Genomic DNA, 19,490 nt, shown 5'->3' on the forward strand with positions numbered 1-19,490 from the left:
CACCCATGCTTTCACAGTGTATGTCATAGACAAGTTTAAGATGCACAAGAAATATAGCCTAAAATCACTGTGGAGTCTTCAAAGCCATTCCCTGACACACTCATGAAAGGAACTTAATGTACATGAAAAATTGGCTTTTAATAGCTCATTTGAAATTTTTTACTCATCCTCTGCTGATGTCAGATACTATGATGTCACAACAGCTGCTGGTGCTAATGATTGACACCATACAGAAAAACCTTTTGCTTAAACTAAGGTTAAGCATAGGAAAGAAAAACAATTTCTCTTTTTATGCAAATAATTGCACTGTAGTGTGCAGATATAATTTCTGCCTAGGTTTTGACTCACTTGCTAGTATATTGCTTTCATTGTAACATTACACACAACAGAAATCAAACCACATTTTCCTACTTTAGTTATAGATTTACTATAGTAAATATAGTACTGAAAGATACATGTGACATCTGTCTTGCATAAAGTCTATATCATTACAGGCTTCCACTATAAAAATTGAGGCTTTGTAACAACAAATTATTACACAAGATGTTATGCAGAAGCCAAGCTTTTTAGAAATACTATCACTCAAGCTTTTAAGTAAAGTGCAACAGCTCTTTAGAGACTAGTCCAGAAGCCATCCCACCCTGAAGTTGTATTTACCAAGAATCTCTTCAGCAGCCAATTATTTCACTTTGTTTTGGCTATGCAAGAAAAGAAAATGCTCCAAACATATGAAACAGTATTTTTTATGTGTTGTGTATGATGTTTATGGAAATCTTAGTAGTTAATAAAAATTATGAAAAATAATAGATTAAATTCATTGTTTTATACTCAAAATGTAAGAATTTTATTTTATTTCAAAACATTTTGTGAATTGTACAGATGAGAGCTATATGTAACAACTTTTATAAGAAGCTACATAGTTATATTAGTTGAATATTTTCTTTTGAATAGTTGGCAGCATCAATTTCTTCTGAGAATTTAGGGATGCTTCTCCGAGATGCATGGATAGAGAAAAAGGAGGAAAGAGACAATATCTGAAAACAGTCCTTACTCATTTGCAATGTAGATAACTTTGTGCTTCTCAATTACATCTATGTCATGCTCCAGTTGTTTCATCTGTATTTCCAGCTTTTCTTTATTTATCTTCTTGGGAATGGTGTCCATTTCTACCGGAAGACCCTGAAATTCATGATGCACTTCCTCCCAGTTCTTTTTCAGTCCCTAGTGCCATTAAATGAAAAGGAAATATATGAAAATGCATCAAGAATTATCTTACAAACTGCACTACAGAAACCACTTCCCTGTAAACAGCAAACTGGCTACCACAGATATCGCCACATCATACAGAGTGGTGTTACCTACTTTAAGTAATCACAAATAGTACCAATACTTGGAACTCCAGCCAAAATTCAATGGCAGTTTCAGTTCATCTCACCACCAGCTTCATTTTCCATAACTGAGACTTTGCTCAGACCATGGACACCAAACTGATCCCACAATATTTTAACTTCAATGAAATACTTTGCAAAAATTCTAAATAATTGCATTTCCTAATCTACATTTATGATAACATCTATGGGCAACTTATTTAACACTTGAACTAAAACCCCTAGCTGTCACTGATGCTATCAACAGTAATTTCAATAACTGTTAGCTTTCTTGAATGCTGCTAAGCAAAGGATTACCTCACTAGATAAAGTGAACTGTATCTTCCATATATAAACCCCCAAGACTAAACACCTGCTTTAAAAAAAAATCATGCAGAGACAAACTTTCATCTACCAACGTATGCTGAATGCAACCAGGCTGTGGTAGAAAAATTAAACGTAAAACATATCTTTATATCCTCACAATTACTGCAACAATTGTCCTTACTTTCTCTCCTCAAAAGGATAATCAAAATCTACATCCTATACACGCATATATGAGGATTTAGTAGAGTTTATTCAGTGCATCATATGTCCTCATGAGAACTATGGGTGAACTTATCAATCACACCTACTACAAGGGACTCATACAGCAATCGGTAAATAATACAGTATGGCTAGCAATGAAGAAACCCTTTTCCAAAGCATTTTTGGCTCTCAGTTCTATTTCCTTAGTGGAGATCTTAGGAACCATTCAGTCCCCAAGAGAAATGAAGTTACTCTCCTGGGAACTGCAGTTTTCAACTCTCCTCTATAACTGAGATACAGCTGACACATTGATTTTATGGCATGTTGTGATTTCCAACCTCATATCCTTCTTCTCCATTGTCATTAAGCACCTCTTTTCCCAGACTGGCTACTTGATTAACATTCTGAAGTTAAATTTAGAGGAATTAATAAATATTTAGCTTTGAAGATTGTTGCTTTTATTTCAGAACTCACTTAAAAATTTGTCTGATTTTGTCCACTGTATGAACTGATTTAACAGAAAAAATAAGACCTCACCTTGCCAATAATATGAAAAACACTTTTAAATATGAACTAATGTTCAAAGCAGTGTATTTATTACACAGCAGTTTGTGTTTTTTGCATATTTGTATTAAGCATCTAAGTGTTGTCTATAAAGGTATTCCAACAGTACTCATGTACAAATATCTACATAAGTTTAAAAACCCTACTTCAACATGTGAAACTTAGAGCAACAAGGCTATTTATGTACTTCCTTTCAATGCTACTTGTCTTTGCAATACAATGTTGTGAATTACTTAAGTAAATCTCCTAGTCTCCAAGGCATCAGGTATAGTTTATGAATACAGTCATGAAAATAAATATTGTATTTCCAAAACTTTCATAGAAGAGTAATTTATAGCTTCTTTTAAATAACTGGTCTTTGTGTACATTAGTAAAAACTACTTTGGAAATCACTAAAAAATGTGAATTTTTAAACACAGAAGAGCATGCACTCATCACAATTTACTCATCACAATTTACTCTATCCCTACAGAGGTGGGAGGTCAAAATCAGATCATAACTCCCCTCTATAAAAATCTCCCTCAGAGCTCCTCTAACAGCAATGTAATATGTTGACCATTATTGCTATGGGCTAGATCACAAACTGAATATCTAACTCTATATAAGGAATTCTTATACATGCTGGATCAGTGAGAAGTATGTACTGCATTTATCAACATTCTCTTCTATTCTCCCAACCAAAGTAAGCGTAATGGAGAGTTCAACAAATGTTGGCACAAATTATTCCCCTTTATTTTTATATGTTCATGAGGCTTGATTTTATTCTCAAACATCTATTGCCACATACTCTTTCAAATCAGATAGAGCATGTGTTCACTAGCAATGTCAATTATTTAAAAAGAGAGGAATTCCCATATGTCTACAGCTGAACACTGGGTAGAAGCCACATACCCTGGGGACATTAATTCCTCCTGACAATATAACTGTATAACTAATCTGGCCCATGAAAGAGCAATCATTTTTGAAAAATTTAAAAGAAAATACTGTGTTAATGAAAAAAAAAACCATCAACCTTTTAAATTAAAAAATATTTCAGTGCACTCCTGTATTTTAAAAATATAGAACATATTTTTAATCAAACTAAATGCAGAACTGCGAGCAGCTGAACTCACATGCCTTTTTGAGCATGTATTTTTGCTGCATAATTAACTTGCTGGACCATCAGTTTGTTCCATGCCTTTCACCCCATAAAAATATCTTAATCTTCACCCGTCCTATCTACTGAAATTGAACTACTGGTAAAACTGGACTAAAACTAGCTGTATCAGCTCCGTTCAGTTCAGTTTACAACTATTCTATAGCTCCATCTAGCGAAAATGTAGCTAATTAAAATCTAGCATACTATTATTTATATGGATTTATATTACATTGTTTAATCTCTTTATAGATGTTACAAATTACACTAAATCAAAATATGCACCTGCAGGAGAGTTTTCCTTTCTTCATCAGTTAGCCGTTTCATGGCTTTTTTCCTGAGATTCTCCAAGATACTGGTCTCATATTCTTTCTGAGCTCTCTCCCTTTCTTCATTTCTTCTTGTTATGTATTTTGGTGTAACACCATACTCCTGTAAGGGTAAGGAAGAATTTTCTTATATACGCTTCTAAGAAGGAAACAAAGACATACCTGTCATCCATAGTACATTACATTTGCAAAGACAGCATGAAATGGAATTTTGTGTGACTGAGCAATAAAATCTTACATTGCCGTGTTCTTGGAAGTATCAAACAAGATTGCAGCCCGAGCAAAATGCATAAACAATTCCCTTCATTTTCTTTTTGCAGCCTTGGAAGACAACAGGACACAGGAACCAAAATGTCTATTTATAAGAACTGGTGGTCAAGTGAGGAGTTTGGAACCTGTTAATGACAGCAAGCTATTTTACATTTTTATATGGTGTCAGATTCTACATTCTGAAACACATTCCTTACTTTCTTTGAAAGGCCTTCCTGCATTCTGATTTTTGCTGAACATTGTATGCCACAGAAGAGAGTGAATAGTGTTAACACATAAAGGAAATTGGACCAGATACGGATGACAAACTACCCCATACTGGATGTGGCAGAATTGTGATTCTGGGACAAAAAGTAATTTCTGACTATCCCAGATGTGCTTGGGGGAACACATTTATTTTGCCTTTTGCTTTGTAAAATGAAGCCTGCCTAGCTCTGCCAGAAGGTACCGGAGTACCTTCTTTCTACCAAATGCTAAATGATCACAAATCTTTTAGTGCTGGGCAGCACCATGACTAGCATTGTTTATGTATATGTTTAGCCATGGAAAACTACTGCAAGAGCTCCCAGTTCACTTTTTTTTACCTTCTCTGTCATGAGTTGTGTCGTGTGTCATGCCCCTTTTTTCACAGCGCTCTGTCATGAGATTAGCCAGACTCCTGATACATCTTGTTTTTCTGAGTAGTGGAATAGACTGGTTTTGTGCTTGGAGGAGCTGGTCCTTAAAGGCAGCCTAGCTCTCCGAAGCTCTTCTGCTTTCCATAGCTGTCTCCCACAGGGTCCTAGCTACTAGTTTCCTGAATAAGATGATGTTGGCTCTCCTGAAGTACAGGATCTGTACATAACCACCTGCCTCCCTGAGGAGGAGGGGATCTTGAAGTACTTCATTGCCTGTGCAACCAAGACTAATATAGATTATCACATCTCTAACCAGTTCTTTCTCATTTTTAAGTAGCAGAACCAGAAAAGCATGACCACTGGTTGGCTCATCCACCATCCGTGTTAAAAAGCTGTTGCTGACACGTTTCAGGAACCTATTTGGATGGCTTTCATCCCATTGTGCTGTTCTTTCAGCAGATACTAAGGAGGGCAAAGTCTTCCATAGGAAACTGCACTGTGATCTGAATATTTCCTCAAGTTGCTCACCTGATTGGGTAGTCCGTAACAAATAGACTTTTGACACTGGCCTTTGCTTTGATCCTCACCCACAAGCTCAACCAGCCTGTTGCCAGTTCCACAGAAGACCTCCATATATATGAACAGCTCCTTCATTCAAAGGGCAACCCCACCCCTTCATCCCTGCCTGTCTTTCCTAGAGACCAAGTATTCACTTATCACGGAACTCTATTTGTTTGCCCATTAGATACTCGCTGGGCTCCCAATGCAACACATATGCTATTGCTTAAGCAGCACCATTCTGCCAATGTTTTGCTGACAGCATAAGCAAGTGAATACAGAGCACAGGCAAGGCCCCACTCAAGTGCCAGCGATTTCTCCTTGATGAATTTCAGGTGTGTACCACAAATAGCAGTGGTATCTAAACATCTCAGAAAGAATCATAAACATTCCATAGGAGAATGCAATAGAAAAACTAAAACAGGCATTGCTACTAGTATTTCCACTGTAATTTAATACAGCTTACCTTTTTCTTAATATATTTTGGAAGAAGTCCTGAAGTTTCAAGCAGATATTTATCTCCCTGTCTTCTATCAACATAAATAGGTTGAGGCTTTTTAGGCAGCCCTGTGATAACAGCAACTGCATTTGTATTTATAAAATTCTTTTTACTCTGAATTCCCATAACCGGGCGATCTGTCCTCCGTGGCACTGATAATTCAGGCAATTTCTTAGGATCCTGTTCGTTTTTTCCTGTGAATTGAGCATGTAAACATTCTCAGCGATAGCCATGAAGAGCTTTGCAATTAAATGTTATGAGATTTTTCAAAAGGGAAAAATTATGTACAAGATTACATAAAAAATAGAAATCAACTGTATCTACAATTTAAGAACTGGCTAGGAATGTACTATAATAAAAAAGAGTATGGTTGTTTGGTGTAACAGAAACTTTATAATCTAGGAAATGCCATGTTGGTTTAGATGGGTTTTCCTTATAATACGCCACTCATTTCCTCTTAACTGCAGTAGCACAGGACTTTTTTTCAATTAAAACTACTTTTACCAGAGATGCTCATTGTTAATTAATGCCCTTAGACATTAATGGCTCTGCCCAGTCTCATCCAGGGCATTTACCCCACACCCTAAGGCTCAGAAACCCTGTTTCAGGTCAGCTCTGTGCTGTCAGTGCCTAGCTGAGCTGTCTCAGCTATGCCTGCCCCTACTCTTATTCTTGAAAAGCTAAGTGGAATCAGTGGATGGACCTGATCCTTGGCCCATCTTGCCTGATGGCTGCTAGGCCAGTGATAGGACCCATCACCACCCCAACTTTGCTTGCCTGGCTCTGGTTTGGTAGGACTGCACCCTGTTGGTGAGGTCATTGCCCAGCCTGCAGCCATGGTTGCTCTCAATTTCTGGCTCACCTCCCTGTAGGGAAAACCCCTGCCCTTGCTACTCCCTCACACTTGCAAACAACTTCTCACAATCCTTTGTCCTGGGAATACAGAAACTCTTCAGTGTTATTATTTCTCCAAAGCACAAACAGAAGGTCAGTAGCCTCCTGAGTAGTCTCACTTTAGGGGAGTGATGAAAGACAACTCATTTCCCACCAGACATAACTCTTAAATCACAGTGATTATCAGAGATAATGATTTGATTCAGGTTGTCTGAGTTCATGTTCTTTGGCAGAAAACAGGCATAATGTCACTAGTGACAGAGTTCATTCCTACAACAGCTGGTTTCCTGATTATGATCCCACAAACCAGTGCTTTCCTGGGTTTTGTTTTCACAACATGATAGCTTGCTATAACTTTGTACTGTAGGACACACAGACTTAAATCTTTACTTCTCTTTGGATGTCTTTTGGATGAGAGCCCTCACTTCTGGAACCAGTAACTGAGCTTGGTTAAAATGAATGCCAGAGTTCAGTCGTACAACAAGAATCAGCTGGAGTTAGGAAACACACCTTTTGTGAGGAAGTGGTGTGTCATCAGACTCTAAAACAATGACACTACTGAGGGAAAAAAAATTAAAAATCTTTTTGTTCTGTCTTTGCAATGAATTTTTTAACCCAGTTTTGAAGGCAGCACATATACCACAAACACAGTGCTATAATCCCATTTAGATAACTGACAACTGATTAAATTCCAAGTGATGAAAGTGTCGTGTTTTAAAGGAGGTGATGGAGCAGTGTAAATTCTCTAGGGCAGGTATGAAATTCCAGCCAACAAAGGTACAAGAACTTTCTGAGTTAATGGTAGAGTTCCTTCTCAAGATCTGTGAGGATCTAATCCTGGCAACGAAATTACTAGCCTGGATTAAAGCTATGATGTGTCATAGTTATTTTGAGGCTTTGGAACATTGACTCCAAATGCAAACACCAAAACACATATTGCTGTTATGAAGCCCTGAATCAACAAGTTGAAATAGAAATACTGTGAGCTGCTTGCCTGAGAAAAATGAGACAGAGTGCTGTATGTCTTTGTATATAGCAAATTTAAAGCAGACAACACTAATTTTACAAGTACTTAAAAGGGATCTTACAGACTGCTCCACTTTATTGGTGAATCAACCTTCTTTCCTATGCCCATCTAAAATGCTAGTGCGGTAATTTAACAAGGTCTTGAGCTTGGAAGCATTCATGGTTAGATGTCATGAAGTATTACATTCCAGTATACTGAACGCTGTTCAAATTTCTTGAAAAGGTGAAGGCTTTACTTAAAACTGACCCAGGATGCCTACAGGACCTCTGGGACCAAAGCTTACCTTCATGTTCAAATAATCTGTATTGCCTGAGGCATTAAGCCTCCAAAGGCTCCTGGGACAGCCAGTATTTTCAGTGCTAAAGCCATTTGCATGTGCCATGCAAATTTGAGTGCTGGACTCCTCCATTTTCTTAGAGAGCTTTTATATTTATACATATATGTATACTGTATGTTAAGCTCTTCTATATTTCCAGGCTAAAAACAACTTCAAGCTGAAACTTCATAACTCAATTACAAATTCTGACAGCAATATACCTAGAACTCCAGCAGCACTAAGAAGGTCAAGCCACACTTGCAGGACTGTCCATAAGGCTGAACATTAGAACTCTCCACTCCTTATATCCAGAATTATGGTTGGTGCCCAAAGATAGGATACATTTTGCAACTAAATACTCCAATGTTCTTCTTTCTGTGACATGCAGCTCACCCAAAAAATCTGTGCTTTGAACACTGCCAGCCAATTCAGTGCTATGAGATTAAGAGCTGACAGAGTGCTGAAATGTAAAAGCTGTGTGAAGCTTAACCTTCAGAAAGGCATACATTTTTTCCTGTACCTCTTTAAGCATTAAAAACAATTATTTCACTTTAATACTCCCCTTCATATTACTTACTTTAATATTAATGATCAGTTGCAGAAAAGTCATACACATCTATACTATATAATTACAAATTGAAATATCAGCAAGATAAAACATACCAACAGCACATCTTCAACATCTGTATAGTTGCAGCCAAGAGAGAGAGAATTTGTCTTTGTTCCAGCTGGTTTTGTACCACATGCCAGTAAATACTTACTGTATTTTCTAATCACACATATAATCTCCTTGTTGTTTGTTTCAGTATTTTACACAATAAGAAACATTTTTGTAAAGGAAAAAAAATAATTTTAATAACATAAGTACTATAAAAGGAACAATGGAAACTATCCCAGCATACAAAAATTATTTTAATAAAAAAAAAGATTCTCCATACCTGTTATTTTCAACATTTATATTATCAATTTTAAAATAATAATAATAAATTACATTCCGTGTATTTCATGTCTACACTCACTTGCTGGTAGCTTGGGTTCCTTTGAATGTTTCTGCAGAAAATTTTTTGGAGATGGCACTGCAACTTTTGCTGGTCCCATAGTTTTCCACTGAGCTTTATTTTTCTCTGCTTCACACTTCACAGATGGTCTATATATGGATATATACCTTAAACATTAAAAAATAGCCATAAAGAAATTAAAGGTCAGAAAATTATTAAAAGTCCTCTTAAAAAAATACATACTTTTGCAATAGTTCATGCCAAAAGCCTTAAGCTATTTTGTTTTGTACTCTCTCCCAAATAAAGGCCATCACTCATACAACTTTCATACTAAGGCTAAGCCCAGCACTGCACTGACAAGTGGCTTCTTTGATTCTGAAGTTAGCTTGCTTCTTCCTCCTTCTCTTGTGTCTCCAGGGTCAGTATTATCACACTTATGGAATGGTTCCTGTATGCAGTGTTTATATAGGTACTGAAACAGACATTTGAAACTCAACAAAACCTAAATTCTGGAAATAAACTGCTTTGACTATTGCTTGCATAAATTAATTTTGATGTTGTGCATTACCTACTTTGGTCTTTATTTTCTAATAAACTCAATTTTGAGAAGTTTTTTTTTTTAATGTGGGTATTTGTTTTGTCCAAAACCACACCAAAAATATGAAGCTGTTGTGCATCTACAGGAAAATAGTAATAATGAACCTACTTTGCTAATTTTCTATACTTGTTTGTAGTATGAGAAAAGTATCTCATTACTGACTGTCCACTGTCTCAATGCTCCTGCTGAACCCATCTGTTATAGACTACTGTAAGTGACTAGATGAGATGGATGAGTGCTCTAAAATAGCCTAGCAAACTGTGTATTTCTTATATGAAATAGATTCAAACTATGGTCCTGAGCTATTGTAACCAGTGGTGGGTTTGGCACAAACTGAAATGGCTAATGTGAAAATTGGTAAGACCTCAGACATGAAAAGATGGACACATGCAGTAAGCACACACTGCTCTTTTTGTTTAGTGTTGTGTATGGAACTGTAACTTCTGCTTTAATCAAAAGCATGCAAATGTTCTCCAAAAGAAGCCAAATGCTGATCATTAGCTTAATAATAGCATCTTACATCTATCTGAAGGACTGAGCTGTCACAGATGTTTTTCTTAGCAAGCAGAACTTCCTGCTCCTAACGCTAAGGCTACCTCGTATCTTTTAAAAGCTGCCCATCTTTAGGTAACATGTGAGATTAATTTATGGTAGGCAAAAGCTGATGAACAATTGTGCTTTTCTTTCGCAGAAAAAAAATGTGTTCATGAAAAAGAAAAAAATCACTTTTTCATGTAAGGAAAAAAACCACCCCATAATACAACCTATCTTACACAAGTAATGAAACAGTTTAAAAGAAACAGTGTAATGAATGGGGAATCATAGTAGCAATAATGATAAAAGGTTTCGTATGTTAGCTGCAAACAACCAATACATGTATTTGTATTGGACTTACTAAAAATGTGGAGTTATGTTGTCTTCTGGAGATTTGGTGTCCAAAGTCAGAAAAAGGATTATGTACATAATATATATATATAATTCCAGAAATACCCCTAATTATAAAGAATGAGATTTTATTTGTTCGGGCTTTTTTTTTTTTTTTTTTCTGTTAAATTCCTGGTGAACAGCCAGAGTCATAGGCACAAACCCCCCACATTCATAAATCATAGCATTCCTCACCATTTGGTAGGGGTTGCATTGTAGCCACACTGTAGAGAAAGGCAGTGACTTTGTGAAGAGTTTTGACCTACCAGGGTTCACACAGCCTTGGAATGCAAAAGTGAATGAGAAGATACTCAGTTTATTACATATTGGCATATAGTAAAGGTGTCTTTTGTAGACAGTTACAGGCATTCCTTTGGACGAAGGGATGTAGCAGTTGTATCTTCTCAGTGACTTCTTAGGCCAAGAAAGTGGCTAAATGTTGTCATACACCAATATCATAGGGTTAGAGAGTGTTGAGAGGAAGAAAACATGATTATGGGGGACTTCAGAACCTTAATCCACTCATTATTTGGCAAGGGGAAAAAAGACTTACTCTTCTAGGTGTCAGCTTGGGACATCAAAGTTGGGAAAATGGGGATGTTTGCTGTGGTTTCATTAGTAGCATGAAACTGGCCAGTTCAGAATGAAATATTCATGACTTTTTTTTTTTTTCTTAAGACCCTACATTTTGTATGCATTAGTTAAAACTGGTCAGATCGCACTATTAACCAGGTTCAACACTGTCATTACCAGCTGGATATTGGGCACATTGTGAAGCAAAGCTGGAAGTGGGATGACAACAAAAGTCAATGAGATCAGAAGGGGATTTAGTCAGGTTGTACCCAACCTAAGCAATCTGTTGCCTAGACTGAACCTGATGGTCACGGAGCCTCTAAATCCCTGAATAGGATTAAGACAGGTGTAGATTTAGTGTGCTGTGTGCCTTGCCATACTGTTATTTCACTTTCCTCTGTCTGCCAAAGGTATCTTTCATTCACATGGAAAACAAAAAAAAGATGTATGAGCTATTTTTTACCTGGAAAAGGTTCAGAACTGGGAATCTCACAAGTCTGAACCCTTTTACTTGAAAGGGGATAATTATCTGTGTTCTGAGGAGTGTCACTGATATTTCTACTCATCTTCAAGCTATTGAGTTATGACCTACTTTAAACTTTCTCTGAAAATGCTAACTGTAACAGCTTTGTTTCATATAATGTAAGAAGTACGTGGGAAAACATGTTTCCGTAATATCAAATAAGAATTTTACCAAAGCTCTCAAAAGAATTAACACTAGAGGGGCCAAAAGGCTTTTTGAAAATGTTTTTAAGGTAAGAAAGATTTATGTTTGATGATGATTTTATGTTTGTAAGGGGTAAGAAAGAGAAGCAAAGCAGCAATGTCAGAAGAGACACCTGTCACATGAAAGGAATGGAAGAGTGACACTGAGGAAAAAAATACATTTAAAAAGCCAACTTTTCAGCTGCTCACTGAAAAAATTGTGTGTGAGTAACAAGGATGTCATGTAATTCCCCTGCGTGGAGAAAGTGCTTTGCAAATTCTTTGTCAATGAAGATGGCATTCACCAAACTGAATCATCAGCTCATGGAGCAGGCTGTAAACCCGCAGATGTCTGTTAGTGACTCATTGGGAGGAGCAATAACTGTGCATAAGACTAGTTGGGTCCTTAAACTGCCTGTTAACCAGTGAAAAGCACTGCCTTGCCAGCACAAGTCACCGTCTGTGCAAGTGGCACTGTGGTACCCACCTACCTGGGAGGTTTGACAGGCTTCTCCTCCAGGCGGGGCAGGAGGTTAGTGATACACTCCTCGGCATAAGGCTTCTTCGCCCTGCGGCCGGACACGGAGAAGCGCCCACCTGGAGGAGGGGACCCGAACATGGGGAAACGTTCACCCCGCTAAGGGGCCTCCCGCCGCCGCCTCCTCGTTCGCAGCTCCCCAACGCCGCTCCTCGCCCTCGGCCCACCGCAGGGATCGCCCGTCGCCCGTCCCCTCAGGCAGCGGCGGCGCGGGCCCACACGCTTGTTGCCTCGCGGTTACTAGGGAAACAGCTGCTAGGCAACAGAGCCATAACGGGGCGGAACCTACGCTACCACGCTAGGGCCCGTGGCACAGCGCAGGCGCAGCCACTCCGAGCAACGCCCGGCCTCGCGCAGGCGCAACTCGCGAAGTGAGGCCGGCACCGACAGGATCTGGGAGCGTCAGGCGGCCTGACTGCGCCTGCGTCAAGGCTGGGGGCGGGGTCGCGGCTGTGGGGGGCCGACCCGGCGGGTGGCTGCGCGTGCGCGTGGAGGGGGAGGGAGGGAAAGGCTGGGGGTGCGCGCGGTACCTGTGGCAGCTGTTCCCTGCCTCTGCCAGCATGGACGCGCGTGCGCGCATAGGTACGTACGTGCGCGCATAGGTACGTACGTACGTGCGCGCATAGGTACGTACGTGCGCGCGGCGCGTTGAGGGGTGTGAGGCCGAGCCGAGCCGAGCCGAGCCGAGCCGAGCCGAGCCGAGCCGAGCCGAGCCGAGCCGAGCCGAGCCTGTAGGGCTTCTACTCCCGACGGGAGGTGGGGGCCAGGGGTTCGGTTGGCCGGGTGGGAGGGAACGACTGACCCGGCTCTGTCGTGCCACCTTTTAGCGATGCGGCTTGGCGCGGCCCCGTTCACCCATCGCACTTTGACACCTTCGGGGCGTCGAAACAGTGAGGTGGGAGCCTGTGCAGGAGCTTGGTCTGTGGGATGGTCAGGACAAGGTTGAAGCTGGGTGGTTCGCTTTGGGGTTTAGGTGTGGGTTTTCTTCTCTACATGAAAGTTCTGAGAGAAGTGGCAGTTTCGCTGTGTTAACAGATCTGAAGTACGGTAATTATCAGACTTGACCTACATTGAGGTCTACGGCTGCAAACTGCCACTGGCTTGTTTGGTTACTGAATTTGAATCACGTGTTGTTGCAAACTTTGTGTCTATACCGATAGCCTGCCTAAAATGGAAAAAAATACTCTGTAAGGATTTTCTGTGCAAATTTGTACTTATTTCACCCCGCTCTTCCTGATTTTCATGGAGATTTTGCCTTAAACATCGCACACAAATCATGTGTTGCAATTCGTGCTGATACACGTTTTGTCTAAGCAAACAAAATACAATGTTGAGAGCTGCTTGCTTAAACTTTGTTGGAGATCCAACTTTCCTAGCGACCTTTTTTGTTTGTTTTGAGGATAGAGTATCTTCAATGATGTGCTCTTTCTCTCTCTCTCGCTTTACACAAACCACGCTCAATACAATGCCATTACAGGAGCTCTTCACAAATCACTTGGTTTGCCGTCCCTCCAGAAGGGAATTGAATGCAACTTTTCCAGCCTTGCTGTGGACAAGTCTCTGAATTTTCTGTGTCTTTAAGTGAGTCTTGCATTTTATTTTTTTTTTTTAGAAACAAGTATAAGAAATCAGCGGTATGTTGGGAGGGCAAATGCATATTTTGTTAACATTTTGATTATGAGAAGGTAATGTAGTTCATTTTTGTTATTTGTAAATGTGTTTGTTGCCCAAGGAAGTTGTGAATGCTCCATCCATGGCAGTGTTCAAGGCCAGGCTGGACGGAGTCTTGGGTGACACAGTTCAAGGTGTCCTTGCCCATGGCTGGGGGTTTGGAACTAGATGATCTTAAGGTCCTTTCCAACCCTAACTGTTCTATGATTCTTAAAAGTAAGTCTATGAAAGGAAAAAACTGATTGGTTCTGAATTCCTTTAAACTTTATTATTTGCAAATAGTTGTGTCATCTTGGGTTTGGATGTCTTTGTTTACCCTGAGAATATGGCCTGCTTGAGGTTGGATTTGACAGTGGAAGTGAGCTATGCAGGAGAGGGTAATGAGTCTCACTAGGAAAAATACCTCCCTGGCACTGATGAAATCAAAATTGGATTTATGTTTGCATTCTTGTTGTTCTGAATTTCCTGTCATTTAGGTTTTTTTCCCAGATGTTTGCTGAAGGGCTAATACTGTTTTTTTTTTTTCTTTTTGAAGCAGTTAAGTGGATTATCAAGTTGGCTTGAAAAAAAAAAACAAAGCAAAAACTCTCCACAGCCCAGCAGAAGATGTTTCACATTGTTCTATATCAGCCTTTGAGACTAATAACCCAAAACAATCTTTCTAGCATGTGTTTAAAACTGGTGCCTTCAAGACCTGTTGCCTTTGCACAGATATGGAAGTCATGGTTCTCAAGCTATTCTCTTGTTGGAAACAAAAATATTATCCTGATGGGAGCTCCGGGTGCTGGGAAGACAACTGTTGGGAGAATAGTAGGTCAGAAACTAGATTGCCCTGTCATAGACATAGATGATGATGTCCTTGAAACAACCTGGAATATGAGTGTGTCGGAAAAATTGCGTGATGTTGGTAATGAGCAATTTTTAGAGGAGGAAGGAAAAGCCCTGTTGGAGTTCTCAGCATCTGGAAGTGTCATTTCCCTTACTGGGTCCAATCCAATGCATGCTGCTGGCATGCAGCATGTGAAGAAAAATGGAATAGTTGTTTATCTGGATGTACCCACCACAGTCATTATGAGCAGGCTGAAGTCAATGAAAGTGGATCGCATTGTGGGCCAGTCTCCTAGTGTTTCTCTCAAGGACATACTTCAGTTTAGGAAGCAGTTCTACAAGAGGTGGTACGATATCCGTGTTCTTTGTGGAGGGGATATTACAGCAGAGGTTGCAGCAGAAAAGGTACTTCATGCTGTGAAGAGATACCAAAACTCAGAACTGGAAACTTTCATTTCAACTAGGTCTAGTAGGTCTGGAAGGAGTATGGAAAAAGACTCTGATAAATACTTCAGTGATGTTGTTACGCAGGGCTTAGCCTCTGATGGAGGACTTTTTGTTCCTGAGAAAGGACTTCCAAAATTCAGTGCTGGAGAATGGCAGAGCCTAATAGAAGCAACTTATGTTGAAAGAGCCCAGGTGATACTAGAAAGATGTATACATCCTGCTGATATTCCTGCTTCTAAGCTGGCAGAAATTATTGAAACTGCATATGGAGAAAACTTTGCGTGTTCTAAAATTGCCCCAGTCAGGCATTTGACAGGCAATCAATTTCTCCTCGAGTTATTTCATGGGCCAACAGCATCATTTAAAGATTTTGCATTACAGCTAGTGCCACATATATTTGCATACTGCATTCCCAGAAGCTGCAATTACTTGATTCTGGTAGCCACTTCTGGTGACACAGGGAGTGCTGTCTTAGATGGCTTTAGTCGCCTCCATGACACTGACAGGCAGAGAATTGCTGTGATGATTTTTTTTCCTGAGGATGGAGTAAGCCCAATTCAAAAATCACAGATGATTGGTTGTCAGAAAGAAAATGCCTGGTCAGTAGGTGTCAGATCTGATTTTGATTTTTGTCAGACAGCTATAAAGCAAATCTTTACTAATTCTGATTATACTGGCTTTCTTACAGTAGAATATGGAACAGCTTTAGCTGCAGCAAACTCCATAAACTGGGCACGACTGCTTCCTCAGATAGTTTATCATGCCTCTGCGTACCTTGATCTTGTTCATCAAGATGTTATTCCTTTTGGAAGCCCTGTAGATGTTTGCATTCCTACAGGAAATTTTGGCAACATACTAGCTGCTTTGTATGCTAAAATGATGGGAATTCCTATTAGAAAATGTATTTGTGCGTCCAATGAAAATAATGTTTTAACTGACTTCATAAGGACAGGTGTTTATGATTTGAGGGAAAGAAAACTGATCCCCACTTTTTCACCAGCAGTAGATATTTTAAAGTCCTCCAATCTTGAGCGATACTTGCACCTGGTTGCTAATGAGGATGGACAGTTGGTGACACAATTATATAACCAGCTGGAAAATCAGGGCCACTTCCAGCTGCAGGAAGCGCAGCTCAGAAAGCTTCAGCAAGACCTTGTGGCTGGATGGTGCTCTGAGGAAGACTGCCTGGCTGCAATTCACTCTGTGTACAGTACTACAGGATATATTTTGGATACACACACAGCTATTGCTAAAGTAGTTGCAGATCGATTACAAGACAGAACTTGCCCAATTATTATTTCATCTACAGCTCATTATTCTAAGTTTGCACCTGCTATCTTGAGGGCCTTGAAGATTGCAGAAATAAACCAGAATCCATTAAGTCAACTTCACTTGCTGAGTTCTTACAGCCCTCTACCTCCAGTCCACTGGGGCCTATTAGAGACCCTGAAAAAAAAGGGCAATGAAGATTACCAGGTCTGTGCTCCTGACATGAGTATGCTGATGTCCACTATAGAAACCTTAATTCAGAATCATTTTATGAGCGTGCACTGAGCAACTGATCAGATGTCCATGGTGTCAGTTGTGATACCTACTTAGCAAGCCGCATGTCTTAACAAAGTCATGATTTGCCTGGCTTGTGCCCAGTCACAGCACGCCATCTGCAGTTTTATACTCTATTGTTGAGTTTTCAGCAGTGTTTTTAAGTAGCACGTGTAGTGGTGAAAGGTTGTGAATTGAGAGTGTAAAAGACTGGAATACTTTTTTGCAGATCATACATAGCAGAGTCACCAGTACAGCTGGCTTTCCTTGGCAGTGCTGTCTCCTTTGCAAGCCTGAAGCATCCTCTGTGGAGGAAGGAAGATAATGAAGTCTGACCTTTCTAAAGCTAATAACTCTTTCTTGTTGCAAGAACAATGCAATTATTTGGTCAGAGGGTGATTAGTTACACTTTAACTCATATCACTTAAGGCACCAAAACATAGTAAGATGTTGTAATGATGTTCGATGTTATTAAATGAGGGTTGATTTCACTACAGAGATTGAAGTATACTTGTATTGTTAGTCCTTGAACCATTCAGTTTGGTGTTATGTTATCTTCTTGTATGTTTTTTATGTATTGTGAGACCAGTGTTTATGTAAAAAAAAAAATTCCCCCGATATTTTCCTGTGTGAAATAGAATCCTTAATTTGAAATTTTTAGCATTTTTCGAGACGTAACTCTTCTTCCAGTGCTTTGTAGTCTTTTCCTTAGATCTTTTCTATTTGAATTTTCAACTTCAGAGTCCTTTCTTAATGCTAGAGAAGAATTTGCTGGTAGTAGCTGCAGTCTCCTTAAATAATAACCAGTCTTCACTGTCTATTTACATTTATTTACTGTATTCTGAGTTTTCAGAATATAAAGTTTATCTTTGAGGTCATATAGTTTGTTCTAATTACTTGCATTTTTATATTTTCTCTTAATTTCCTTGACATTCTATTATATTCATGCTTAGCATCAATTAGTGTAAGAAAGAATCTTCCCAAAGTGCTTGGCATCCATCAAGGGAAGTGAAGGATGAATTCCAGTGTCTGGAAAGCATGATAGCATCAGAGGTATTAATTGTGTTACCTAAATTAGACCCATGTTAGCAATCTGGTTTTGCTAATGACAGGCTCTTTATTGTTTTTTTGTTTTTTTGGTTTTGTTTTTTTTTTTGCATCACATTAAAATAGAGCAAGTTGCCCTAGGTGATCATATGGTAATGGACAAATGTGCTCTGCTAAATGTAGATTATATTTGGCAAGGACATAAAATGTAACTAGATTTCACACTAAGAGAAATGTCAAAGTGATATGTGGGCAAGTTTTGAATGGCGTGCAGTTACAGGTATAGAGCTAAGAGTCATCGGATGTGAGGACATAATAGCTGTGGGAGGCTGTATTTCCCACCAAGATTCAAATAGGGAGAGTATTGCCGAGAGAGGTGGTAACTGGTAACTTCTTTTGCCTTTCTGAGAGGCAGCATCTCCTAGATGTCAGGACTCATTTGGGGCTTTGAACTGTTGCCATAGCCACCAGCTTCCTCTGTGTATCTGCTTGTACTTTTTGCTACATTAGAGGTGAAGAAGACACCATCTAGCAAACTTGTATAGAATTGTCATTTCTTGCAGTGTAAGGTAGAAGACCCAAGTGTGATGTGCATTTGCCATAGTGAATACATTATACACTAGAATTAAAAGTAACTGGTAACAAAAGTGTGACACAGTAGCTGTCTAGATTCTGCTGGTTTTTGATGTCTTTTTTAGGATCTTTCTAGTTCTTTGCTCAATCCTTGTTTGCTGTTTCCGCAGTAACCTTGGAAAATAAGTTTTTTGTTTTCACAGACTCATATTGCAGCCCAGGTTGGAAGAGACCTCAGAACATCATTGGGTCCTGCCTTTCATGGGAATGGCAGCCTAGCTGAAATTATCTAGTAGCCTGCCTAATCAGGTCTTAAAAACCTCTCGTGATGGTGACTCTTAACACATCCCTGAGGAGGTTGTTCCAGTGACTGAATGCTTTCACTTTTTTGTCTTACGATGAATCTTCTTGTGGTGCAACTTGTACCCAATTCCCCTTGTTGTTTCCATGTGGCTCTTTGCAAAGAGAGCATTCATTTGCTTTCTAGCCCCTGTTTAAGTACTGGAAAACTGTGATGAGATGGCCCCTGATTCTCCTAACTCACTCAGTCTCTCCTCATAGGGCAGAGGAATTTTTGTAATTTTCCAATCACAGCATGAGAAAAACCATAAATATGTAATAATAAAAAAAAAAACCCCAAAATATAATCAGAGTTCTTTTAAAAAATTTGCATAAGCATATTGCCAAAAAGATGCATGGCTTGTGTAGGTGGTATGTGCACGTCCACCTTGTATTTCTGTATGTTTCAGACTGATTCTCACAGTAGTTTCAAGTGGAGAAATGTGTAATTTCCCTGAATGTGCTCAGTACAAAACCAGAATTCTAAATCTTAAACAGGCAAACAAAACAAAATAAAACAAACAAAAACCCCAAACATACCCAACTGTCCTGCCAGAATTACTGCAACAGGAATTAGTTTCAGCACAAGGATATTGGAAATCC

General features: G+C 39.3%; 2 protein-coding genes across 3 annotated transcripts; one reads left to right on the plus strand and one right to left on the minus strand.

Annotated features, from left to right (window-relative positions):
• Positions 1 to 879: 879 nt before the first annotated feature.
• On the minus strand, positions 880 to 13,105 carry ENKUR (enkurin, TRPC channel interacting protein). 2 transcript variants are annotated; one of them, XM_065666598.1, is made up of 6 exons: positions 12,971 to 13,105; positions 12,390 to 12,499; positions 9,124 to 9,269; positions 5,835 to 6,061; positions 3,880 to 4,026; positions 880 to 1,221 (listed from the first exon to the last, which is right to left on the minus strand). In XM_065666598.1, exons 2-6 carry the CDS (start codon positions 12,455 to 12,457, stop codon positions 1,048 to 1,050), a joined length of 762 nt encoding a protein of 253 aa, XP_065522670.1. In that variant the 5' UTR covers positions 12,458 to 12,499; positions 12,971 to 13,105; the 3' UTR covers positions 880 to 1,047. The 2 variants fall into 2 exon arrangements, with proteins under 2 accessions (XP_065522670.1, XP_065522669.1); XM_065666597.1 differs by having other exon boundaries at positions 12,394 to 12,499; positions 12,971 to 13,055.
• A 1,545-nt stretch (positions 13,106 to 14,650) lies between these two features.
• On the plus strand, positions 14,651 to 18,071 carry THNSL1 (threonine synthase like 1). Its single transcript, XM_065666596.1, has one exon. It carries the CDS (start codon positions 14,718 to 14,720, stop codon positions 16,938 to 16,940), a length of 2,223 nt encoding a protein of 740 aa, XP_065522668.1. The 5' UTR covers positions 14,651 to 14,717; the 3' UTR covers positions 16,941 to 18,071.
• The last annotated feature ends 1,419 nt before the right edge of the window (positions 18,072 to 19,490 follow it).

Source organism: Lathamus discolor, chromosome 2 (genome assembly GCF_037157495.1).
Source record: "Lathamus discolor isolate bLatDis1 chromosome 2, bLatDis1.hap1, whole genome shotgun sequence".
NCBI lineage: Eukaryota > Metazoa > Chordata > Aves > Psittaciformes > Psittacidae > Lathamus > Lathamus discolor.